We start from the raw sequence: 27,319 nt of genomic DNA on the forward strand, positions 1-27,319 counted from the left end.
GTATATACTCCCGCTCCTTATTAGCCAGCCAAATATTTAGGGTTCAAACGAAAAAATCAAAAAAAAATCCTTCCGGTAGCAACATAAAGACCAACTAAGTTTGTCATAGGTATAAGCTTCTGTGTGCATGCACACTTCTTCAGAACCATACAAATATATGATTCTATGTTTCTATGAAAAAGGGACAAAGTGGCTTAACTGAAGAACAAAGGAACACATTTGAAAAATAGGCCATCGGATAATTTAATAATAAAGTAACAAAACAGCATAATAGCAAATATAAAAACATACCAAAAAGCAAGGTCTGAGTACTCTGAATAGAACAAGATTACGTGATTCAATATTACATCTCCCGGCAACAGAAAACAACAAGGAACATAGTAGTTTCAAATGTTCCTAGAAAGACTTCTCTCATGATGTTCCTCACAGTCCTTCTCCTGCAGAACCTTCTTATAAGACTTTCAAATGCAGGGCCTGGGATATGTGGAAGCAGCCCGCCAGGGAGACCTTCTGGGAATCGAAAAAGTGAACTCACTTTAAGCTCCTAATTGTTACTTTGAAGTCACATAAGATGTCAGCTGTGAAGAGGGTGGGTGTGTTTTGCCAGGAATGGCCTGAAAATTGGGAACACATCTGGGCAAAATAGGGCTCAATGGCCAGACCTTCCTCACCTCTTTTTTAATTTCACAAAGCTAAACTTTCCAAAATCGATCTCACAAAAGAGTATCACTATGGAGGAGGGACCCAAAGTAACAATTTTATACTAAAACCCTTAATATATAACAATGCAATAAGATAAAGAAAAAAAGGGGGGAAATTACATCTTTTTCCTTATCAGTTGTTCCCTTTTGTTCAGCTCTGGCCTCAGAACAATGATGTAACATTTAGGGGCAAAGATGCAACCCAGTAACCCAGCACTGGAGGCTAAGATAGAGAAGATCTCCACCACCACCATGGATATTCCTTTGGTGCTCAGATAGGTTGGAACAAAAGAAAGCCAAACACTGCAAAACAGCAACATGCTGAAAGTAATGAATTTGGCTTCATTGAAACTGTCTGGTAATTTGCGAGCTGCAAATGCCACAATGAAGCTGGCAATGGCCAGGAGGCCCATGTAGCCCAGGACACAGTAAAACAGGGTCACTGAGCCTTCATTACATTGCACAATGGTTTCTTCCGTTACTGAGTGCATGTCCAGAGCAGGAAATGGGGGAGAAGTAATCAACCACACAGTACAAATAATCACTTGAATGACTGAGCAGAAAAGGACAATGGAGTTGGTCAATCTTTTTCCTACCCACTTCCTTATACTGGACCCAGGCTTGGTGGCCATGAAAGCTGCAACTACAGTGATGGTTTTGGCCAACACACAGGAAACTGCCACAGAGAAGACGATGCCAAAAGTTGGTTGTCGAAGAAGGCAGGTCACTTTCCCAGGGTGTCCAATAAACAGAAAAGATGAGAGGAAGCAGAGTAGAAGGGCAATTAGGAGAGCGTAGGTGAGATCTCTGTTGTTGGCTTTGACAATGGGAGAGTCTTTGTGTTGGATAAAAGTTCCTAGCACCAAAGCTGTAATCAGGGAAAAGGGAAGAGAAACGGAGGCCAAGCCGATCCCTAAAGGTTGCTCATAAGAAAGAAAGCTTATAATTTTGGAGAGGCATCTGTTTTTCTTCTTGTTCGGATACTGATCTTCTGGGCATCTGAAGCAGTCAGCCATGTCTGAAAAATAGAACAAGGTCAAACTCCAGTTGCAATTCCTGTGTGTTTGCCTACTATTCAACTGTTATTTTTCCTGTTGTTCTGAACCTTCTGATTTTTAGTGAGTTGGTTAAATTAATCTTTGAATTTTCTGCTCAATCTGACAGGCTTGTTTAAATCAGTTTAGGCAACCAAGATGCACCAGGATGGCAGAATGGGTGAAACCTTGGTTTCTTTAATCAACAGTAAACTGGGACAAAAATGTATTTTTCTCCCATATTTAATTTCTCTGGTTTAGGAGGTTTCCTTCTGTATGTGGCAGTACCTAGTGTTAGGCATTCTAAAACAGAAAATCAAACCGGCAGAGTCACATCAAAATGAGTGGACCATAAAGGTTCTAGCAAAGGGTAGCAGCAAAGCATTCCCCTAGGTCAAATTAGACCCAGGCTTAGCTTAATCCCTCCCACAGTTGCCTGCTTGGAACCTGGATGCTTGTCTTGCCATACACACAAGTCCAACATTATTCAGCTCTGAAAGGTGTTGAACATCACATGGAATGCAATTCAAGCAGCAAGTGCTGATTAGAATCAGGACCCTATATTCACCATAGTACCATGCAATCCCCTCTGACCTGAAGAACAATGAATGCCCTAATTTCATCCAAGATGGATATTTCATTCCAGCCACACACAGATTCTCAAATCTGTAACATCTGTAGCATTTAACTACTTGACAGGTTCACTTAAATTATGTGTATCATGAAATCATTTGGGGGGGGGCGACTTTCAAATACGCTTGCATGGGATTTTTCCAGGTTTATGAGTTTTTTTAAAGGTTTTGATGAGAAGCTCCTGAAAAGAAGCAACAAAATATTCATACTACTCCAATCAGGATAATTTGGTCACATGCACAACATAGTATTTAAATTCTTTTCAACACATATTTGCTAATCTTTTATAATGAAAAATGTTATTTACCATTCTGGTATGAAATCTTCCCTTCTGGACATGGAGTACAATCATAGCAGCAAAATTTCTCTCCCTCCTTACTTTTCTTCTGATTACCAGGCTGGCAGTAGTCATTGCACACAGAAATGGGTGTCATCTATCCATACACAGGAAACAATTTCTTTTTTTAAAAAATGTTCAGTCTCTGCACTTCAAATAAGAAAATGAACTGCTCAGCCCCTCCCCACAAATATGTTACAGATCCCTGTGGTAGGTTTCCAGAATCAGAATTCACCTGAAGTGAACCTCAACCTGTTTCCTTTTCTGCACCCACTTGCCAAGTGGCCAGAAAGTTAATTCACATAATTATAGGGATGTCATATAAAGCAGGGAGGAGCCAACACAATTTGTTTTTGCAAGCTTGCAATGTTGCCTATTGACCGCTGGACAACAACAAGCCTATTCCCAATCTAGCCACAGCTTTCATGGGGTCTCCAGAACACATATCCTCTGTGGCATACTCTCAAAGTGTCCTGGAATCATGAAAACCATCATGGCTTCTGATTTGATCCTGGAATGTCCCTATTTTGTTTGTTAATGATGCTGCTGCCAAGCTTGGGGAGGAGGGCTGTCCTGGGCAGGAAGAAAGGAAGAGAAGAGTGGAATTCAAGGAGATTTGATTCTTATTTTATTTTAAATGCTTTGTTTGTCTGTGTCTAATCCTGACCAATTCTAAAATTTCTGTATTGGTGTGTTCTTTCTTTCTTTTGTTAATCTATCAAATAATAAAATAAAATAAGGATTAAGAGGTTTTCTCAGGACTGTACAAGGCACATAGTGGTGATGGCATTCACCCTTTTCCTGATAGGAAATGCTCCGTGTGTGCGGACAAAATAGTGTGGGTTTCAAAAGGGTCAATTGGGAAGTGAAAAAAAATGTCTCTCTTTTCATCAGAGGAATGTTGGAGAGTATGATGTTGGCTCCTAACCAGCAGCATCACACGTCCACAAAGGAAGCCAGTAGCAACCAATTGAAAGGTTTGAACCCATCCCGGACAGGGTTCAGATTAGAAGGCGGCATTAACTAGCTAGGAATATAGCAAAAGTTGGGGTTTAGAAATGGAAATGATTTGATTTGGGGTCTTGCAATAGGTCATGGATCCTTTTCAATTGAGGCAGAGAACACCCATATTTTCCCCATGAATAAATTTTATCTTGATAACCCTATACTCGTCCATACATACAGTAAACAAAGAAAAGGAAATATAATTAAACTTCTTTTCAACTAAGAACATAGCTTCATTTTCTAACTTCATGTTTGCATCCAACTAAATGTCCAAATCTTTCTAACGAAGCTATCAAATAGAAAAATGGTGGTTATCTGGAGATTGCATCAGCTCAAAGGAATACCCAGATTCCAGACCTGATTAAATTCTTTGTTCCACATAATCATGTCCTCATGAATGATGAGTTCTTCTCTGTTGGGACCATTGGGATCCACCCATCCAACCTTCACTCGAAGGAAAGACTTGTTTGGGAAGGTGACCATGTTTGTGATGTCAAATCCACCTCCCATTTCTCTTCTATTAGTAAAGGACACTTTCTCTCCAGCTGAGTTGTTAAAGGAAATGTCAGGAAGAAAATGGTGCAGCTAAATGAAAGAGAAAAGAGAGATGAAGGGAAAGAACATCATGTAGATATTCAGCAAAATGCCTTGGTTAGCAAACACCTTTCTACTAGCAATATTTAACACCTTTCTACTAGCAATATTTAGATATAGTTATGTAGCTTCATTTTACATAGACCAAGTGTAAAAAAAAATCAGCTCTTTTGACCTAACAGATAGAAGATTTCATGCATTCAGTGAACAAAAAATAAAAATAAAAAAATCAGTCAAATGTAAAGAAGTAGATATTAAAACATAATAAATAGTGCCATGAGCAATACTTCTGCATGAAAATTGTGGTGGAATCTTAGTTTGTACTTATTATTTCAATGAAATTATTGTACTTTTGATATTCTTTATTTGTACAGCATTACCTGCCAAGGCTGTAGATCTTGAAGTTTGAATCTTCCACTGCTCCCCATCACTCTCTTCTTGGATTTTGACGAGTAAATGGCATGTAAAGTATGAGTCACAACATAAACAGCATTGTAGATGCTGTAGCTATGGCCAGATAGTTCCATTTCAAACAGAGACCTTGGAAGACTCTGCAACCTCTCCTCCCCTGTACACATGCCATTGACCTCCATTGCTGCATTGAGATTTGGAAATATACAGTCAAATGCTTGCTCCCAGAAGACTTTGAAGAAACCATCACCCTGGCTCCAGGAAGGCTTCATGCTCTGAAGAAATTCCTCGAATGCTAGAAGATTTTGTGAATGAATTGTGAAAGATATAGCACCTTGGAAGAACTGAAAATCCCAAAACCTAACAAGGCCCAGTACTATGAAATCAATCTGGGCGGTAAAGATCCAGACCTTTTGAAATCCCGTATTTTCCTTATTGGTTGGGTCTCGCAAAAATACAACAGCTTTCAATGCTATCATTGTCAGAGAGTCTCCATAGACAATAAATGCCGTGACTTTATTTCCTTTGAAAAGCATATATACATTTAAAGCTGCATCATTCATTTCATCCAGGTTATCGAAATGGAGTTGACGTAGGATTCTTTGTGTAAAGGCTGAACAAATTCCATTTTGAGAAAGCAATGGCTCCAGGGTCTTGATGAAATATTCTCCACTGTTATCATTAGGAGCAAAGAGTCCGACCCAGATCCATCCAAAATGCTGAAGTAAGCGGATAATCCCCACAAACTGATGACTTTCATTGGGTACCATGCGGTAAAAGGATGGGAATTCAGTTGTGTCACTCTTCTCTGGAGGAAATGAACCATAGGCAAGCTAAATTAAAAAAAAATGTACTACAGTTGTTATGATGTTATGTGCAAAGAATTCATCCTGCAACATGTGACAATCTATTCTTACTAATATTTGTAGTTTACATCCAATTATTCTTCCAGTAAGGGCTTCTTCTATGCTTCCTTTTAAAATTGCATTTTGATTTAAGCAGAACAGTCTCATATCCTTAGAAATTAATAAGTAAAGGGAGTATACGGGGAAGACGAGATAAATATTTAGAGTTGTATCAAATCAAATATTATTGAAAGAAGGCTGACTGAGATGAATCAGCTTATTTATCTGCTCTAAGTAAAATTACAGAGTAAATATTTCTTGATGGGTCTTCTCTGAGTAGAACAAACATAGAATTGAGAACAGATGAAAAAAAATCACCATGCAACCCTTCATACACCCCACCTGTGGAATCTTGTAGAGGCCTAACATATCTGCTATATGGAAGGACGTATCAGAGCCAAGTCCTCCAATGATGGCAATGAGGTTTTTCTGGGTGTCACATTTGTAGTTGGGAACAAATCTAGACATTTTGTAGAGGAGGTCTAATGTAGTACGGTAGGTCATCCTTGCATCATAATAGCTATCATAGGTGTGGAAGCCAAGTGTGACATTGGGCAAAATGTTTGGATTCTCATTGATTTCTTTCACAGCAAATGCCAAGGCAAGGACATGTTGGTAGTATTTTGTCATCATGCTGCAAATAAAGTAAATGATTTACAAAAAATGAATATAGATTAATACTGAACACATTCTGTTTCAAATTGATTCATACTGAAATGAAATTATTTTATTTGCAATTAATGCATCTAAGCTTATAAACACATTGGGCAAAATGTTTGGATTCTCATTTATTTATTTCACAGCAAATGCCAAGGCAAGGACATGTTGGTAGAGTTTTGTCGCCACACTGCAGAAAAAGGATTTAAAACATGAATTTACCACAATATTGGAAAGATTCTGTTTCAAATTTGTTTATATTGAAAAGAAATCATTTTATTTGTTATTAAATCATTTAATTCAATAGCACCATGCAATCCAATGAATAATGATGACTGCTCAGGGCAATAGTGTTACACATTCACATAAATATTCTTCAACTCTTGCTTAAACATTTCACTTTAGCAAGTCAATCAAGAAAGTGAAAACATTCTGTTTCTCCTTAAGTAGGCAACCGCTTCACTTCTTTGCAGAAGTATGTTCTGGGCCATGAAAGCTACAATCTTATATTCATTTCACTATAAAGTCCTAATGAACTTTCTTCTCAGTACAAAGTTGAAAAGGATAAGGAAATCTGATTGCGAATCAGAACCACAGCTTTGATGTGTCCACATTCACTGAGTGGAGAAACTAATCCTGCATGGCATTAGGCAGAAAGAGGAGTCAGCAGCATTAGTTTTACCTTCTCCCAGGAAAGCACAGCTGGTAGACAAAATAGCCTTGCCCTTCTTCTGGTTTTTGCACCCAATGCCTGATTCTCTTTTCTGCCTGATGTCCCATCTTGACAGCCTTATATCTCTCTGCGGTATCCAAGCTGAACTCTGGTGGTCCTTGACTGCCTCATTGCAATTCAGCTAATCTCCACATCCCTAAAAATAGACCCAATTGGAATAGTGATTCCAACAAATCGAGTGTAGTCCTAATGCTTTCTAGATTTATTTTCCTAAAAAGGGAGCATGCCAGTCAGTCTGGCAATACAGAGTTAGATGGACCATTTGGATTCCATTTTGGAGGACCAGGATTGGCAGAGCTCTAGCTGTATGTTTTGATTTTTTCCTCCATGTTACCTTATCTAATTCATGTAATAATATTCTCCTCCCCAATATCTGTACTGCAGAATAATTGCAAATACAGTTTGTGTGAAGAAAACAAAAAACACAAAGTCTCTTTCTGTATCCCTTTAGAAAACGGAAACCTTTTTATTTTTGAGAGAATAAAAGTCATATTTCCTGTTTGCCAGCTTAGCAGACTGCAAAAGACTCAGGAGGTTATTGAAACTGAGTAGGTGGGTAAATAGGATTTATTGGGTAAATAGGATTTATTGTTAATTATTTAAATAATAAATAATTCTTTGTGAACTCCTCAGATACTTTTAAAAATCGAAATATATTTTAATATTCCACCATTCAGACAAAATATGTCTCCCATAGCAGCTTACAAATAAGACGGGCCCTCTCCCTAGGATTCTTACTTAAAAGATTTGAGGCAAAATGAAAAGTGATATGGAGGAATGCTTGGGGCACGGAAGATTCTTACTATGAAACATCGAACAGGTTCCGTGTTGGGTGCTCCTTGAAGAAAACCTCATAGAAAATATAATACATATGGGATGCTATTCCACCAATGATGAAGTCCCCTGGCTGGTACCAGTCATGTGGAACAGGAATAGGATCATTCACAGGGCACCTCATGGCATTAGAGGTATCAGAAAGAGGAGCAGCAAGACCAATAGCAGCAACATTCTGGCAGTGTAGCTTCTCTCTGAATGCAGACTCTCCTGCATTCATTCATACTATTTGCCTAAGAAAAGGCTACTGTACATTGAAAGATGCATGGCTCTGTTCTCCCAGCCCTATAATAGAGAGTTTGAGCTGCCTTCAAGTGCTACAAACAATGCATTACTTGAATACTAACAGATACCACAGATCCAGAAATTAATTTTGCATAGCCCTGCGTGCTTCTGGCCCCAGCTTTCATTATAACCACTTTCAGGCTTGCTTGTTGATTGCTTCCAGGAAGCATTTGGAGGTTTGAGCTGGTGAAGAAATTGCAGTGATTTGGGTAAATTACAGGGTAGGATTATGATTTACTTCTTCAGAGTTTGGTGTATGAGTGGCAGTTTTGCTTTTTAAAAAATTGCCATTCTGCTCCTTATAGACAGAAAAAGTGACTGAATGACTTTTCCTTGGTGAGCTAATAATACCAGGATACAGTAGGCATCCGTGATCACTGCACTGTTTCAGATGCCTGCTGAAAACATATATATTTTGTTGGCCTACCTGGACATTTGTTTCCATTTGCTTTGCTCTTAAATTTCTGTGAGATGAATTAGCCTGCTAAGATTAAAAAATTAAAAGTGCTGATGATGTATCAAAACTATTGTTCAGTGATTAAAGTGCCATCTTAGATTATCCCAGAAAAAGCCACCACATTGAGGAGAGTATATGCTCCCGCTCCTTATTAGCCAGCCAAATATTTAGGGTTCAAACAAAAAATAAAAATAAAAATTTCTTTCAGTAGCACCATAGAGACCAACTAAGTTTGTCATAGGTATGAGCTTTCGTGTGCATGCACACTTCTTCAGAACCATACAAATCTATGATTCTATGTTTCTATGAAAAGGGACAAAGTGGCAAAGGGACAAAGACCAGACCATGTCATTATCGAGGAGGCAGGCCTAGTCTTTGTGTGAAGACTATCCCTGCCTCCGGGTCTGGCCCTGACCGGATGGATACTGGAATCAGCAAGGGATACCCACATGACCTGAAGGTGCTGCTGTGCAATGCCAGGTCAATGATCCACAAGACCACTGCCATCCACAACCTGATTGTGGATGGAGGATTTGACCTGGCATGTGTGACAGAGACCTGGTTGGATGAAGCAGATGGGCCTGCCCTTGCTGCTGCTTGTCCACCAGGTTTCTCTTATGCACAGCAACCCAGGTCATCTGGGCAAGGGGGGGGGGGTGCAGTGATTTTTAGGAAGTCGTTAGTTTGCACCAGGCGTCCTATTGGTAAGACCAGGTTTTCTGAGTGCATGTTCTGGAAGTTGGGCAATGGGGCAGTACAGGATTCCTTTTGGTGTACCGACCTCCCCGCTGCACCAAGGATTCCCTGCCCGAGCTGCTTCAGGTCGTGTCGGATGTGCTCCTGGAGACACCTAGCTTGGTTGTCTTAGGGGATTTTAACATCCATGCCGACACGACCTTACAAGGAGCCGCTCGGGACTTCGTGGAAAGCATGGCCTCCATGGGGCTGTCCCTGAATAAGTCTGGCCCAACTCATAGCCGCGGACATGCCTTGGACCTGGTGTTTACCTCTATGGATGTTGGTGACCTGACATTAAGTAAAAGTGAAACTAACGAAGTGCCATGGTCAGATCACTACCTGGTGCAACTGGACTTTTCTGCGACCCTTCCCCTCTGCAGGGAGGTGGGACCTATTTGGATGGTCCGCCCCCGCCACTTAATGGATCCAAATGGTTTCCAGAGAGTGGTAGGGGATGCTTTATCCCACGTTGATGGCCTCTCAGCCGATTCCCTGGTGGCCCGCTGGAATGTGGAGTTAACCAGGGCCATTGACTGTTTGGCTCCGAAGTGCCCTCTCCGATTGCATGGAGCCCAGACAGCCCCGTGGTTTTCCCCAGAGCTGAGGGTGATGAAACAGTCACTGAGACGGCTAGAGCGCCGGTGGCGGAAAACTCATTCTGAATCCGACCGAACACGGGCTAGAGCTCAACTTCGAGCCTACCAAGTGGCAATAGCGACGGCGAAGAGTACCTTCTTCACCGTTTCTATCGCATCTGCAGAAAACAGCAGCAGGAGACTGTTCCAGGTGGTTCGCAATCTATCCGAACCACCTTCTTCATTGGGGCCTGATAGGGACCCCAATATCTCCTGCAATGCTTTTGCAAAGTTTTTTGCAGATAAAGTCGCTCAGATTCGGAGGGAGGTAGACTCCTCCATGGGAGCAGGGCCGGGGCGGGAGAGTGCTAGAGTCCTGTCTAGTCATGTTTCATGGGATCAGTTTCAATTTGTTACCTCCAAGGATGTGGATAGGCTGCTTGGACGAGTGAAACCAACCACCTGTCTCCTTGACCCTTGCCCATTCTGGCTAATAAAAGCTAGCCGGGAAGGGCTGGGTGATGGGCTCCGTGGGGTGGTAAATGCTTCCCTCTACGAGGGAGTATTCCCAGCCCCGCTGAAAGAGGCGGTCATTAAACCGCTTCTTAAAAAAAACATCATTAGATGCGGCTAATATGGCCAACTATCGCCCAGTCTCAAATCTTCCATTCTTGGGCAAGGTGATTGAGCGAGTGGTTGCTGAACAACTCCAGGCACGCCTGGAAGAAGCGGACCATTTGGGTCCCTTCCAGTCGGGATTCAGGCCTCATCATGGGACTGAAACTGCCTTGGTCGCACTGGTTGATGATCTCCGGTGGGCTAGGGACAAAGGTGAGAGCTGTTTCCTAGTCCTGCTGGATCTCTCAGCGGCTTTTGACACCATCGACCATAACATCCTTCTGGACCATCTAGAGGGGTTGGGAGCTGGGGGCACTGTTATACAGTGGTTCCGCTCCTTCCTCCTGGGCCGTGTTCAGAAAGTGGTGGGGGGGGGATGAGTGTTCAGACCCCTGGGCTCTCACTTGTGGGGTGCCTCAGGGTTCTGTCCTCTCCCCCATGCTTTTTAACATCTACATGCAGCCGCTGGGAGAGATCATCAGGGGGTTGGGCTGGGTGTTCATCAGTATGCGCACGATACCCAGCTCTACCTCTCTTTCAAATCAGAACCAGTGAAGGCAGTGAAGGTCCTGTGTGAGTGCCTGGAGGCGGTTGGAGGATGGATGGTGGCTAACAGATTGAGGTTGAATCCTGACAAGACAGAAGTACTGTTCGTGGGGTACAGGAGGCTGGCAGGTGTGGAGGATTCCCTGGTTCTGAATGGGGTAACTGTGCCCCTGAAGGACCAGGTGCGCAGCCTGGGAGTCATTTTGGACTCACAGCTGTCCATGGAGGTGCAGGTCAATTCTGTGTCCAGGGCAGCTGTCTATCAGCTCCATCTGGTACGCAGGCTGAGACCCTACCTGCCTGCAGACTGTCTAGCAAGAGTGGTGCATGCTCTAGTTATCTCCCGCTTGGACTACTGCAATGCGCTCTACGTGGGGCTACCCTTGAAGGTGACTCGGAAACTACAACTAATCCAGAATGTGGCAGCTAGACTGGTGACTGGAAGCAGCCGCCAAGACCACATAACATCGGTCTTGAAAGATCTACATTGGCTCCCAGTACGTTTCCGAGCACAATTCAAAGTGTTGGTGCTTACCTTTAAAGCCCTAAATGGCCTCAGTCCAGTATACCTGAAGGAGCGTCTCCACCTCCATCATTCTGCCCAGACACTGAGTTCCAGCACCGAGTGCCTTCTGGCTTTTCCCTCGTTGCGAGATGCCAAGTTGCAGGGAACTAGGCAGAGGGCCTTCTCGGTGGTGGCGCCTGCCCTGTGGAACGCCCTCCCAACAGATGTCAAAGAGGAAAACAACTACCAGACTTTTAGAAGACATCTGAAGGCAGCCCTGTTCAGGGAGGCTTTTAATGTTTAATAGATTATTGTGTTTTATTTTTCTGTTGGAAGCCGCCCAGAGTGGCTGGGGAAACCCAGCCAGATGGGCGGGGTATAGTATAAATATATTATTATTATTATTATTATTATTATTATTATTATTATTATTATTATATAACTGAAGAACAAAGGAACACATTTGAAAATCAGCCATTTTCAACCCCTTCATGGATCAATGCCTTGTCATGGTGAAGGGGCTTGAATAACTCAGAGAAGCTATGAGCTATGCCATGCAGGGCCACCCAAGATGGACAGGTCATAGTGGAGAGTTTTGACTAAACGTGATCCACCTGGAGAAGGAACTGGCAAGCCACTCCAGTATCCCTGCCAAGAAAACTCCATGGACAAAGACAACAGGCATATAAAAGTTATGACGCTGGAAGATGAGCCCCTCAGGTCGGAAGGCGTCCAAAATGCTACTGAGGAAGAGCGGAGGACAAGTACAAGTAGATTCAGAGCTGATGAAGCGGCTGGGCCAAAGCCGAAAGGACGCTCAGTTGCGGATATGCCTGGAAGCGAAAGGAAAGTCCGATGCTGTAAAGAAAAATATTGCATAGGAACCTGGAATGTAAGAACCATGAATAGAGGTAAGCTGGATGTGGTCAAAAATGAGATGACAAGAATAAATATCGACATCCTGGGCATCAGTGAACTAAAATGGAAGGGAATGGGTGAATTCAGTTCGGGTGACTATCATATCTACTACTGTGGGCAAGAATCCTGTAGAAGAAATGGAGTGGCCCTCATAGTCAACAAAAGAGTGGCAAAAGCTGTAATGGGATGCAATCTCAAAAATGACAGAATGATCTCGATACGAATCCAAGGCAGACCTTTTAACATCACAGTAATCCAAGTTTATGCACCAACTACCGGTGCTGAAGAAAGTGAAATTGACCAATTCTATGAAGACCTACAACACCTTCTAGAAATGACACCAAAGAAGGATGTTCTTCTCATTACAGGGGATTGGAATGCTAAAGTAGGGAATCAAGAGATAAAAGGAACAACTGGCAAGTTTGGCCTTGGAGTTCAAAATGAAGCAGGGCAAAGGCTAATAGAGTTCTGTCAAGAGAACAAGCTGGTCATCACAAACACTCTCTTCCAACAACACAAGAGACGACTCTACACATGGATATCACCAAATGGGCAGCATCGAAATCAGATTGATTATATTCTCTGCAGCCAAAGATGGAGAAGCTCTATACAGTCAGCAAAAACAAGACCTGGAGCTGACTGTAACTCAGATCATCAGCTTCTTATAGCAAAATTCCAGCTTAAACTGAAGAAAGTAGGAAAAACCACTGGGCCAGTAAGATATAATCTGAATCAAATCCCTTATGAATACACAGTGGAAGTGAGGAACAGGTTTAAGGATTTAGATTTGGTGGACAGAGTGCCTGAAAAACTATGGATGGAGGCTCGTAACATTATACAGGAGGCAGCAACGAAAACCATCCCAAGGAAAAGGAAATGCAAGAAGGCAAAATGGCTGTCCAATGAGGCCTTACGAATAGCGGAGGAGAGGAGGCAAGCAAAATGCAAGGGAGATAGGGAAAGATACAGGAAACTGAATGCAGATTTCCAAAAAACAGCAAGGAGAGATAAGAGGGTCTTCTTAAATGAGCAATGCAAAGAAATAGAGGAAAACAATAGAATGGGGAAAACCAGAGATCTGTTCAAGGAAATTGGAGATATGAAAGGAACATTTCGTACAAAGATTACCATAATCAAGGACAAAAGTGGTAAGGACCTAACAGAAGCAGAAGACATCAAGAAGAGGTGGCAAGAATACACAGAGGAATTATACCAGAAAGATATGGAGGTCTCGTACACCCCAGGTAGTGTGGTTGCTGACCTTGAGCCAGACATCTTGGAGAGTGAAGTCAAATGGGCCTTAGAAAGCACTGCTAATAACAAAGCCAGTGGAAGTGATGATATTCCAGCTGAACTATTTAAAATTTTAAAAGATGATGCTGTTAAGGTGCTACACCCAATATGCCAGCAAGTTTGGAAAACTCAGCAATGGCCAGAGGATTGGAGAAGATCAGTCTACATCCCAATTCCAAAGAAGGGCAGTGCCAAAGAATGCTCCAACTACCGCACAATTGCACTCATTTCACACGCTAGCAAGGTTATGCTTAAAATTCTACAAGGCAGGCTTAGGCAGTATGTGGACCGAGAACTCCCAGAAGTGCAAGCTGGATTTCGAAAGGGCAGAGGAACCAGAGACCAAATAGCAAACATGCGCTGGATTATGGAGAAAGCTAGAGAGTTCCAGAAAAACGTCTACTTCTGCTTCATTGACTATGCAAAAGCCTTTGACTGTGTCGACCACAGCAAACTATGGCAAGTTCTTAAAGAAATGGGAGTGCCTGATCACCTCATCTGTCTCCTGAGAAATCTCTATGTGGGACAAGAAGCTACAGTTAGAACTGGATATGGAACAACTGATTGGTTCAAAATTGGGAAAGGAGTACGACAAGGTTGTATATTGTCTCCCTGCTTATTTAACTTATATGCAGAATTCATCATGCGAAAGGCTGGACTAGATGAATCCCAAGCAGGAATTAAGATTGCCGGAAGAAATATCAACAACCTCAGATATGCAGATGACACAACCTTGATGGCAGAAAGCGAGGAGGAATTAAAGAACCTTTTAATGAGGGTGAAAGAGGAGAGCGCAAAATATGGTCTGAAGCTCAACATCAAAAAAACCAAGATCATGGCCACTGGTCCCATCACCTCCTGGCAAATAGAAGGGGAAGAAATGGAGGCAGTGAGAGATTTTACTTTCTTGGGCTCCTTGATCACTGCAGATGGTGACAGCAGTCACGAAATTAAAAGACGCCTGCTTCTTGGGAGAAAAGCAATGACAAACCTAGACAGCATCTTAAAAAGCAGAGACATCACCTTGCCGACAAAGGTCCGTATAGTTAAAGCTATGGTTTTCCCAGTAGTGATGTATGGAAGTGAGAGCTGGACCATAAGGAAAGCTGATCGCCAAAGAATTGATGCTTTTGAATTATGGTGCTGGAGGAGACTCTTGAGAGTCCCATGGACTGCTAGAAGATCAAACCTATCAATTCTTAAGGAAATCAGCCCTGAGTGCTCCCTGGAAGGACAGATCGTGAAGCTGAGGCTCCAATACTTTGGCCACCTCATGAGAAGAGAAGAATCCTTGGAAAAGACTCTGATGTTGGGAAAGATTGAGGGCACTAGGAGAAGGGGACGACAGAGGACGAGATGGTTGGACAGTGTTCTCGAAGCTACGAACATGAGTTTGACCAAACTACGGGAGGCAGTGCAAGACAGGAGTGCCTGGCGTGCTATGGTCCATGGGGTCATGAAGAGTCGGACACGACTAAACGACTAAACAACAACAAGATTATTGTGTTTTATTTTTCTGTTGGAAGCTGCCCAGAGTGGCTGGGGAAACCCAGCCAGATTGGCGGGGTATAGTATAAATATATTATTATTATTATTATTATTATTATTATTATTATTATTATTATATAACTGAAGAACAAAGGAACACATTTGAAAATCAGCCATCAGATAATTTAATAATAAAGTAACAAAAGAGCATAATAGCAAATATAAAAACATACCAAAAAGCAAGGTCTGAGTACTATGAATAGAACAAGACTACATGATTCAATATTACATCTCCCGGCAACAGAAAACAACAAGGAACATAGTAGTTTCAAATGTTCCTAGAAATACCTCTCTCATGGTGTTCCTCACAGTCCTTCTCCTGCAGAACCTTCTTATAAGACTTTCAAATGCAGGGCCTGGGATATCTGGAAGCAGCCCGCCAGGGAGACCCTCCAGGAAGGGAAAAAGTGAACTCACTTTAAGATCCTAATTGTTACTTTGAAGACATATATGATGTCAGCTGTGAAGAAGGTGGGTGTTTTTTGCCAGGAATGCACTGAGAATTGGGATCACAGCTGGACAAAAAAGGGCCTACTGACCTGACTTTCCTCACCTCTGTTTTAATTCCATAAAGCTAAACTTTTCAAAATTGATCTCACAAAAAGAGTATCACTATGGAGGAGGGATGCAAAGTAACCACTTTTATACTAAAACTCTTAATATATAACGATGCAATAAGATAAAGAAAAACGGGGGGAAATTACATCTTTTTCCTTATCAGTTGTTCCCTATTGTTCAGCTCAGGCCTCAGAACAATGATGTAACATTTAGGGGCAAAGATGCAACCCAGTAACCCAGCACTGGAGGCTAAGATAGAGAAGATCTCCACCACCACCATGTATTTTCCTTTGGTGCTCAGATAGGTTGGAACAAAAGAAAGCCAAACACTGCAGAACAGCAACATGCTGAAAGTAATGAATTTGGCTTCATTGAAACTGTCTGGTAATTTGCGAGCTGCAAATGCCACAATGAAGCTGGCAATGGCCAGGAGGCCCATGTAGCCCAGGACACAGTAAAACAGGGTCACCGAGCCTTCATTACATTGCACAATGGTTTCTTCCGTTACTGAGTGCATGTCCAGAGCAGGAAATGGGGGAGAAGTATTCAACCACACAGTACAAATAATCACTTGAATGACAGAGCAGAAAAGGACAATGGAATTGGTCAGTCTTTTTCCTACCCACTTCCTTATACTGGACCCAGGCTTGGTGGCCATGAAAGCTGCAACTACAGTGATGGTTTTGGCCAACACACAGGAAACTGCCACAGAGAAGACGATGCCAAAAGTTGGTTGTCGAAGAAGGCAGGTCACTTTCCCAGGGTGTCCAATAAACAGAAAAGATGAGAGGAAGCAGAGTAGAAGGGCAATGAGGAGAGCGTAGGTGAGATCTCTGTTGTTGGCTTTGACAATGGGAGTGTCTTTGTGTTGGATAAATGTTCCTAGCACCAAAGCTGTGATTAGGGAAAAGGGAAGAGAAACGGAGGCCAAGCCGATCCCTAAAGGTTGCTCATAAGAAAGAAAGCTTATAATTTTGGAGAGGCATCTGTTTTTCTTCTTGTTAGGATACTGATCTTCTGGGCATCTGAAGCAGTCAGCCATGTCTGAAAAATAGAACAAGGTCAAACTCCAGTTGCAATTCCTGTGTGTTTGCCTACTATTCAACTGTTACTTTTCCTGTTGTTCTGAACCTTCTGATTTTTAGTGAGCTGGTTGTATGTCTGAATTACTCTTTGAGTTTTGTGCTCAATCTGACAGTTTTGTTTAAACCACTTTAGGCAACCACGATGCACCAGGATGGCAGAATGGGTGAGACCTTGGTTTCTTGAATCAACAGTAAAGTGGGACAAAAATGTATTTTACTCCATATTTCTCTGGTTTAGGAGGTTTACACCTTTCCTTCTGTATGTGGTAGTACCCAGTGTTAGGCATTCTAAAACAGAAAATCAAACAGGCAGAGTCACATCAAAATGAGTGGACCATAAAGGTTCTAGCAAAGGGTAGCAGCAAAGCATTCCCCTAGGTCAAATTAGACCCAGGCTTAGCTTAATCCCTCCTACAGTTGCGTGCTTGGAACCTGGATGCTTGTCTTGCCATACAATAAGTCCAACATTGTTCAGCTCTGAAGGGTGTTGAACATCACAGGTTATGCAATTCAAAAAGCAAGTGCTGATTGGAATCAGGGCCCTATATTCCCCATAGTACCATGTCATCCCCTCATACTTGAAGCATAATGAATTAAGTTCTGCCCTAATTCCACCCAAGATGTATATTTCATTCCAGCCCCACATGATTCTGAAATCTGCAGCTTTTCTCCCATTTTTCTACTCGACTGGTTCACTTAAATTATGTGTACCATAAAGTCATTTTCTGGGGCCTACTTTCATATCCGCATGCATAAGATTTTACCAGGCTTATGAGTTTTTTAAGGTTTTGATGAGAAGCTACTGGAAAGAAGCCACAAAATATTCATACTATTCCAATCAGGATAGTGTGGTCACATGCAAAACATAGTATTCAAATTCATTTCAACACATATTTGCTAATATTTTACAATGAAAATTGTTATTTACCATTCTGGTTTGAAATCTTCCCTTCTGGACATGGAGTACAATCATAGCAGCAAAATTTCTGCCCTTCCTTACTTTTCTTCTGATTACCTGGGAGGCAGATGTCATTGCATACAGAAATGGGCATCACCTACAAACAGCAAACAATTTCAGAAGGAAGGAATATTTGAAAGAAACTTTCAGCCTCTAAACCTCAAATAAGAAAGTTGTCAGGGGAAGATATCAAAACATTCCTAAAAACAAGAGATTCTGCAGATGTTCTATGAATGTCCCGGACACTGTAGAGCATATTCTCTTTCATTGCCCATTGTACAGTACGCTCCGTCAACGCGTGCTGTCCCCTCTTTTGGGTGGTCTGGAACCCCAGCAAGGTGAAAGTGTGGGATTCTGCCTATCTGATGTTGACCAAAGGGTAACGGTGGGGGTAGCCGAGTTTTTGGTAGTAGTCCTCCAAGGAGCAGGTTAATAAGGAAAACCACAGATTCTACATACATACATACATACATACATACATACATACATAAGTGTGTGTGTGTGTGTGTGTGTGTGTGTGTGTGTGTGTGTGTAGCCAACTGCTGCCTTTTTATATATATTTCAAGGCTTTTATATGTTATTTTCTCTTTTATGGTTTTATCTGCAAAATGCCTAATAAAGGTTTGATAAGTAGTAAATAAGAAAGTTGACCTCTCATAAAAAATTTCACAGGACAGCTGATTCATATCAAGTTCAACTATTAGTCCATTTGTGTTATACTGTATATGAATTAAACTAGGCTATTTTATTAACTCTAGATTTAAGAAATTATAAACTGTATTTGGAAAAACCCACCTGTGGCAAATATTCAATTCTTCTCTCACTTTCCTAAACCTGTCATTATTTAGTAAGGCCTTTTTGATGCCTAAGATGCCAAGTAAGTGAAACAATTTAACCTGAGAATGCATCCATTCTCTGCCCCACAGGCTTGAGGCCATGGTATAAATCTCTTAAAACAGAATTCTGCTGAAAAATGCCTCAGGATGCTCATCATTTTTGACAGCCTTTTATATTTTCTGAACACACCTGCCAAGTAGAATTGGCTGGGTAGAAATATGAGATTTATGGGAAAATCTGCTAACTCTACCCCTGGTCCCTTTCAACTGAAATAGAGATGACCCTTTCTTGGCTCATGAATAAATTTTATCTGAATCATCCTGAGCCCTGTCATACAAGGTATCGTAAATATTACTAAAAATTGATTTCAACTGGGAACACAGCTTTGTTTGGCGTGTTAATCGTTTCATCTATCTGTTTCAATGAACCTATACAAGTAAACAGTGAGGGTTATTTGGAGAACGTGAATGACACATCTGGACAATGTGGGGCCCACAAAAACACCCCAGATTTCAGACCTGGTTAAAATTGTTGTTCCACATTATCATGTCCTCATGAATGATGAATTCTTTTCCATCAAGTGCTTCAGAATCCACCCATCCCACCTTCACCTGAAGGAAGGACCTGTTTGGGAATGTGACTGTATTCATGATGTCAAATCCACCTCCCATTTCTCTTTGATCAGTAAAGGACACAATTTCTCCAGCTGAGTTGTTGAATGAAATGTCACGAAGAATAAGGTGGAGCTAATAAAAAGAGAAAAGGCAGTTGAATAGTAAATAACTTATTGGAGTTTTTGAACAAAATGCCATGATTTGCAAAGGGATCACAGGTGAGAGCTGGAAAGGGCTGCTGTCCTCTGTAGGTGGTGGAAGCTAAGAATTCTCAGTATTCTAGTTGTTTTGTTTGAAGTTTTTAGAGCTGTTACACCAATCTTTTCAGTGTACAGTATATGATCTGCAATAGCAATTCAACAGCACCTCTGGATCATAATGTAACAAAGTTTTTCTTGTTTTTTAAAAACACTTTTGCTTTTTTTTTTTACTCCCAGTTGAGTGTTCAGACCCAGAGACCTCCCCCCTAAATAAAGACACATTTGACTCAAATTTTAGTTTGGGATTTTGGAAGAATTTAGGCCACAACTTTATGGATTACAGAAAGTGAATGGTTGAGTAGGTTCTGGTTTGACTAGCTCCCTGCACCCTTGCAGGTAGCGCTGACCCTGGGCACCAGCATAGGTCAGCCTAGGGTGAACACCTGGGTAGGTGAAACGCTGGGATCAGACTATATTCACCCTCCAGATGCTCCCCTGGATTCAGGCATGGGTACAACCCCCGTCAAGGGTTGACCAAACGATTCTCCCATCCCTATCATCTGAACCAGTGCTTAACCGCAACCCTACAAATTTGCTACGTGGCAGGCGAAACCCAAATGGCAACAGCCAATCAGCCAAGTGGGGAAAATTCCTGCCATGCCCCTGTCCCAATGACTGACGACACACTGCGACATAGCAAGGGCAATCACAAAAAATGCCCTAAAAGTAGGGAGAGGTGGGCGGGTGTTCCGAAAGCACAAACTGAAAGAGGAGGCTCTGGGTCATGTGCTTGGGTATACTGTATATAGGTCCCTCGATCCATTTGGACTGTACCCCATTGACCAGATTAACCCAACATCGAGGGACCTACCAATCGGGTGTTGTGGCTATCCAATCTTGCCCACCCATAGCACAGGAGGTCAGTCTCCAGGTCTCACCGCAACACATGCCCTCTTTTAGGAAAGACACGGTTTCTAGTTAATAATATAAACTCAAAATAAGGAGCCCAAATAAATACTATTAAAACAGGCTGAAATCAGGACAAGTTTGGACATTATAATTGAACTTGTTATGCCAAAACATACCAAAAAATACATTCCCCCCCCATTAAACTGTTGGGGTGGTATATACGGTTAGTGTAATGATAGTTACTATGGACCATTCAGATATTCTTAGTTATTGTATTCTTAGTAGGAGTTATAAGGTTGAAAATTATTTCTGGATCATTTCCCGGATTAACATCTCTTAGACAATCAATTAGAAAAGTTTTAGTATCCAAGGATATATAAAGCTTTCTGTTCTAGTCATGAGACTTTTGTTTCTCTTCATTCTCAGCACATTACCTGCCAAGGCTCCAGGTCTTGAAGTTTTAATCTTTCGCTTCTCACCATTGCTCTCTGCTTAGATCTATGTAAGTAAATGGCATGCAAGGCATGAGCCACAGCATAGACACCATTGTAGACACTGTAGCTATGGCCAGTCATGCCCATTTCAAATAGAGACCTTGGAAGACTCTGCAACCTCTCCTTCCCAGTACACATACCACTGAACTCCATTGGTGCATCAAGATTTGGAAGTACACAGTCAAACACTTGCTCCCAGAAGACTTTGATGAAACCATCTCCCTGGGTCCGGGAAGGATTTACGCTCTGAAGAAATTCCTTGAACGCTGGAAGATTTTGTGAATGGATTGTGAAAGAGAGGGAACCCTGGAAGAGCAGAACATTCCAAACCTTAAGAAGACCCATAGATATGAAATCAGTCTGTGCTGTAAAGATCCATACCTTCTTAAATGATGTGTTTTCTTTATTTGTAGGATCTGGCGCAAATATGATAGCTCTCAGTGCTATAATGGCTAGAGATTCTCCATAAACAATAAATGCAGTGACTTTATTATCTCTGATTTGTACATATATATCTAAAGCTATATCATGCATTTCATCCACATTATCAACGTGGAGTTGTTTTGGGATTTTGTGTGCGAAGGCTGAGCAAATTCCATTTCGAGAAAGCAATGGCTCCAGGGTCTGCAAGAAATGTTCTCCACTGTTATCATTCAGAGCAAGGAGTCCGATCCACGTCCATCCAAAATGCTTAAGCAAGCGGATAATCCCCACAAACTGATGGGCTTCATTGGGAACCATGCGGTAAAAAGAAGGAAACTGGTCTGTATCACTCTCCACTGCAGGAAATGAACCATATGCAAACTAAAAGAAAATGTACATATATTTTCAGGTTATATTGATAGAATTCATCCTGTACCATTTGGCTTTTTATTCAACAAGTATCTGTTGAATTATATAGATGATAGAGATAGATAGATAGATAGATAGATAGATAGATAGATAGATAGATAGACAGATGATAGATAGATGATAGATAGATAGAGTAGATAGATAGATAGATAGATAGATATAGATGATATCAAGGACTCTTCCAGTCAGGGCTCATTGAAAGCTTTTTTTCCTATTCCATATTTTGATTTTATATTGACCTGATCACTCTTGCATGCCTAGAAATAACAAAGAAAGAGAAATGTCCGAAGAAGATGGGATAAAGATGTAGAATTGTACTAAATTTTAAATTAATGATCACAACCATTTGGCTTTTTATTCAGCAGATTCTAAGCTTTCTTTTTTCTAATTGTACATTTTGAATTGAGCTGTAACCAGATGAGTGTCACATATCTAGAAATAAAACAGAAAAAAGGAAAAGGAATATGGGCTAAAGATGTAGGCTTGTGATACTATTAAATTTTAAATTATTGATCATGACTAAGATAGATCCATTAATTTTGATGAGTTTGCTCTTAGTAAATCTACGGAGTAGAATACTTCCCAAAAGGTGTGCTCTGTGTAGAACAAACATGTGTAGAACAAACCCATAGAAGGAGGAAGAGAGAAAAAATCCCATATGCCCCTTCATACCTCTTACCTGTGGAATCTTGTAGAGACCTAATGTGTCTGCCATATGGAAGGTGGAATCTTGGCCAAGTCCCCCAATGGTGGATATGAGGGTTTTCTGGGTGTCACATTTGTAGTTGGGGACAAATGTCCTCATTTTGAAGAGGAGGTCCAGAGTAGTACGGTAGGTCATCCTTGCATCATAATAGCTGTCATAGATGTGGAAGCCTAGTGTGATATTGGGCAAGATGTTGGGATTCTCATTGACTTCTTTCACAGCAAATGCCAATGCAATGGCATGTTGATAGAATTTTGTTACCATACTGCAAATAAAGTAAATGTTTTACATATATATATATATATATATATATATATATATATATATATATATATATATATACTGAAATACTGGACACATTCTGTTACATATTGATATTATTTTATTTGTGATTAATACAGCAAAGCTAATAAAAACCATACTGTCCAGAGAAAATCCACGTTGAACAGATCATTTCAGTTTTGCATGATAATTTCACACACTTGCTGTTCTTCGGCTTTTCATCTTTGTTAATCAAGAAAAAAATGAAGCAAATCTGTTTATCCTCAATTTTGTGACAACTTCATTTAACTGAAGACGTTTGTTCTGGACCATGAAAGCTACAATCTTATACCCGATTACCTGAAAGTTCCATTGAACTCAGTCAGGCTTGTTTCTCACCACACAGCTGGGGTAGGGTCATGAAAGCTGCTTGCACATCCCAATCACAGACTTGAGGTGTGCAGTAAACAGTAGCTAAACACAATCATGAAGCCTGCATGGCATCATAGAGAAAGTGGAATCAAGTGGGAATGGATTTATCTTCTCACTGGAAGACACCCCTAGTTGTAAAATTGGTCTCAGGTATTTTCTTGATTTTTCAGCTCAATACCTGCCTCTCTTGCTTGCCTAATGCCTCAGCCGGACAACCTCAGGTCTCCCTGTGCCATCCAACTTGAAGTGTGGCAATCTCTGTCTGCATCAAAGTAACCCATCCAATCTCCGGATCCCTCCAAATACAACCACTTACAGAACTTACATTAAAGCCCAGGGAGTTTCACCATGATGTTATTCCCCCCCCCCCGAGCTTTTTTCAGATCAGGGGCCACATAAGAAAAGTTTAATTGAAATACAAATACCCTCACAAATGTGAGCCGCATCACACCTAACCTAAGAAGTTATTTCAACTCAGCAAACACCGAAACCTTAAATCAACTTAGATAAGAGATAGTAAAATATAATATTCTTTCAAAAGGCAAGAAAACTTTGGAGATTTTGCAGGATGGTGCATGGTAGAGCTCTAATTTTATGTTTTGAATTTCTCTGCAACGTAACCTTATCTATTTGTTTTCATTTTAACCCTTCTCTTCCCCACTCCTCGTAATATGTATACTGCAGAGAAATTGCAAATACACTTTTTTTATTCAAAACATTCATAGGCTTCTATTACTGTTATCGTAACAACTTTTTTAATAACACCATTCAGTCAAAATGTGGCTCTGGTTGCAGCTTAAAAATGTTGGTGATAAGATATTCCCTCCCCTTAAGATTCCTGCCTGAAAGACGTGAGAAAAAGAGAAAGGGAATCCAGAGGGGGAATGGAAGATTCTTACTATGAAACATCAAACAGGTTCTGTGTTGGGTGTTCCTTGAATAAAACTTCATAGAAAATGTAATAGCTCTGAGAAACAATCCCACCAATGATGAGGTCCCCTGGCTGGTACCACTCATGTGGAACAGGAAAAGGATTATTCCTAGGGCACCAGATAGAGGTATTAGAAACAGGAATTATTAGAAACAGAAACATCAAGAGCAGCAACATCCTGGCAGCCAAGCTTATAATATACATTTAATCTAATACATTTCTGTAGCAGTAACAGAGATTATATCCTCATAAATTGTGTCCTGCCTGACTCTGCATAGCATATGGGCTTATTTTTAAAACATTATCAGGCTTGCGTGTTGATTGTTTTCTACTTACTTCATGAAACCATCTGGTGAAGAAATTACCTGATGAAGAAATTGCAGTACTTGAGTACAATTTGAGTAATTGTAGTGTAGGAGTATTAATCACTTGTTCAGAGTTTGGAGTCTGAGTGACACTTTTGCTCTCTCTCTTTTTTTTTACTCCCAGTTGAGTGTTCAGACCCAGAGACTTCTCCACTAAATAAAGACACATTTGAATCAAATTTTAGTTTTGTTTTTTGGCAGAAATTAGGCCACAACTTTATTGATTACAGCAAGTGAGTGGTTGCATAGGCTCTGGTTCGACTAGCTCCCTGTACCCTTGCAGATAGCGCTGACCTGGGGCACCAGCCTAGGTCAGCCCAGGGTGAAAACCTGCATAGGCGGAAAGCTGGGAACAGGCTATGTCCACCACCCAGATGTCCCCCTGGACTCAGGCATGGGCACAACCCCTCTCAGGGTTGACCAAACCATTGAGTCCCTCGATTCCTTTAACGGAATACCCTTCACATAAGGATGACGAGAGCGTTCCCCCATCCCTATCACTTGAACCAGAGCCTATCTGCAACCTTACAAGTTGTGACTGATTTGCTACATGGCAGGTGAAACCCAAATGGCACCAGCCAATCAGCCAAGTGGGAAAAATTCCTGCCGTGCCCCTGTCCCAACGACAGACGGCACACAATGGCATAGCAAGGTCAAGTACACAAGCCCTAAAAGTAGGGAGAGGTGGGCGAGTGTTCCGATGCACACACCGAAAAAGGAAGCTCTGGGACACGTGCATGGGTATATATAGGTCCCTTTATCCGTTTAAACTGCACCCCATTGGTTAGATTCACCCCAGCAAAGAGGGACTTACCAATCAGGTGTTGTGGCTATCCAATATACCCTCCCCTCACGAAAAGGGGTTCAGTCTCCAGGTCTCACCGCAACAAGTGCCCTCTTCTAGGGAGGACCCAATTTCTCAGTCCCAGCACTGTCACAGGAAAGATTGTTGGGGATGCAGGAGAGGGTCTTCTCTGTGGCTTCCTAATGTTTAGGTGGAATCTTCTTTCTTGTAGCTTGAATCCATTGCTCCGTGTCTGCTTCTCTGGAGCAGCAGAAAACAACCTTTCTCCCTCCTCTAGATGTCATCCTTTTATATATTTGAACATGGCTATCATATCACCCCTTAACCTTCTCTTCTCCAGGCTAAACATACCCAGCTTCCTAAGCCGTTCCTCATAAGGCATCATTTTCCAGGCCTTTGACCATTTTGGTTGCCCTCTTCTGGACACGTTCCAGCTTGTCAGTATCCTTCTTGAACTGCGGTGCCCAGAACTGGGCACAGTACTCCAGGTGAGGTCTGACCAGAGCAGAATACAGTGGTACTATTACTTCCCTTGATCTAGATGCTATACTCCTATTGATGCAGCCCAGAATTGCATTGGCTTTTTTTAGCTGCTGCATCGCACTGTTGACTCATGTCATGATATTCCCCACTAACGTTTCTATAGATGTGCAAATCAGTGGAAGCTGCAAACTCTACTACTGACACATATATATGCTGTTATATTTGTGTGATCTAAATTAACCTTCTATGGTTAAAAACCCCTTCATGGATCAATGCCTTGTCGTGGCGAAGGGGCTTGAATAACTCGGAGAAGCTATGAGCTATGCCATGCAGGGCCACCCAAGATGGACAGGTCATAGTGGAGAGTTTTGACTAAACGTGATCCACCTGGAGAAGGAACTGGCAAGCCACTCCAGTATCCCTGCCAAGAAAACTCCATGGACAAAGACAACAGGCATATAAAAGTTATGACGCTGGAAGATGAGCCCCTCAGGTCGGAAGGCGTCCAACATGCTACTGAGGAAGAGCGGAGGACAAGTACAAGTAGATTCAGAGCTGATGAAGCGGCTGGGCCAAAGCCGAAAGGACGCTCAGTTGCGGATATGCCTGGAAGCGAAAGGAAAGTCCGATGCTGTAAAGAAAAATATTGCATAGGAACCTGGAATGTAAGAACCATGGATGGAGGTAAGCTGGATGTGGTCAAAAATGAGATGACAAGAATAAATATCGACATCCTGGGCATCAGTGAACTAAAATGGAAGGGAATGGGCGAATTCAGTTCGGGTGACTATCATATCTACTACTGTGGGCAAGAATCCTGTAGAAGAAATGGAGTGGCCCTCATAGTCAACAAAAGAGTGGCAAAAGCTGTATTGGGATGCAATCTCAAAAATGACAGAATGATCTCGATACGAATCCAAGGCAGACCTTTTAACATCACAGTAATCCAAGTTTATGCACCAACTACCGGTGCTGAAGAAAGTGAAATTGACCAATTCTATGAAGACCTACAACACCTTCTAGAAATGACACCAAAGAAGGATGTTCTTCTCATTACAGGGGATTGGAATGCTAAAGTAGGGAATCAAGAGATAAAAGGAATAACTGGCAAGTTTGGCCTTGGAGTTCAAAATGAAGCAGGGCAAAGGCTAATAGAGTTCTGTCAAGAGAACAAGCTGGTCATCACAAACACTCTCTTCCAACAACACAAGAGACGACTCTACACATGGATATCACCAAATGGGCAGCATCGAAATCAGATTGATTATATTCTCTGCAGCCAAAGATGGAGAAGCTCTATACAGTCAGCAAAAACAAGACCTGGAGCTGACTGTAACTCAGATCATCAGCTTCTTATAGCAAAATTCCAGCTTAAACTGAAGAAAGTAGGAAAAACCACTGGGCCAGTAAGATATAATCTGAATCAAATCCCTTATGAATACACAGTGGAAGTGAGGAACAGGTTTAAGGATTTAGATTTGGTGGACAGAGTGCCTGAAGAA

The 27,319-nt window shown here is 41.6% G+C and overlaps 2 protein-coding genes across 2 annotated transcripts; both read right to left on the reverse strand.

Moving 5' to 3' along the window:
* Positions 1-817: 817 nt before the first annotated feature.
* Positions 818-6,253, reverse strand: LOC118078090 (vomeronasal type-2 receptor 26-like). Its single transcript, XM_060281370.1, has 4 exons — positions 5,963-6,253; positions 4,068-4,295; positions 2,676-2,802; positions 818-1,719 (listed from the first exon to the last, which is right to left on the reverse strand). Exons 1-4 carry the CDS (start codon positions 6,251-6,253, stop codon positions 818-820), a joined length of 1,548 nt encoding a protein of 515 aa, XP_060137353.1.
* Positions 6,254-16,027: 9,774 nt separating this feature from the next.
* Positions 16,028-22,804, reverse strand: LOC132593011 (vomeronasal type-2 receptor 26-like). Its single transcript, XM_060281371.1, has 4 exons — positions 22,514-22,804; positions 19,284-19,511; positions 17,899-18,025; positions 16,028-16,929 (listed from the first exon to the last, which is right to left on the reverse strand). The coding sequence occupies exons 1-4, from the start codon at positions 22,802-22,804 to the stop codon at positions 16,028-16,030; spliced, it is 1,548 nt and encodes a 515-aa protein (XP_060137354.1).
* Positions 22,805-27,319: the final 4,515 nt, after the last annotated feature.

This window comes from Zootoca vivipara, chromosome 13 (assembly GCF_963506605.1).
Source record: "Zootoca vivipara chromosome 13, rZooViv1.1, whole genome shotgun sequence".
NCBI lineage: Eukaryota > Metazoa > Chordata > Lepidosauria > Squamata > Lacertidae > Zootoca > Zootoca vivipara.

Excerpts from the sequence above, each read along its gene's own strand:
- LOC132593011 (XM_060281371.1), bottom strand. The coding sequence starts at position 22,804 with ATGGTAACAAAATTCTATCAACATGCCATTGCATTGGCATTTGCTGTG. Across the intron at positions 18,026-19,283 it reads GGAACAACAATTTTAACCAG|GTGATGCCCATTTCTGTATG; the intron begins GTCTGAAATCTG and ends TGCTGTTTGTAG. Across the intron at positions 16,930-17,898 it reads GAAGATTTCAAACCAGAATG|ACATGGCTGACTGCTTCAGA; the intron begins GTAAATAACAAT and ends TCTATTTTTCAG.
- LOC118078090 (XM_060281370.1), bottom strand. The coding sequence starts at position 6,253 with ATGATGACAAAATACTACCAACATGTCCTTGCCTTGGCATTTGCTGTG. Across the intron at positions 2,803-4,067 it reads GGAACAAAGAATTTAATCAG|ATGACACCCATTTCTGTGTG; the intron begins GTCTGGAATCTG and ends GTGTATGGATAG. Across the intron at positions 1,720-2,675 it reads GAAGATTTCATACCAGAATG|ACATGGCTGACTGCTTCAGA; the intron begins GTAAATAACATT and ends TCTATTTTTCAG.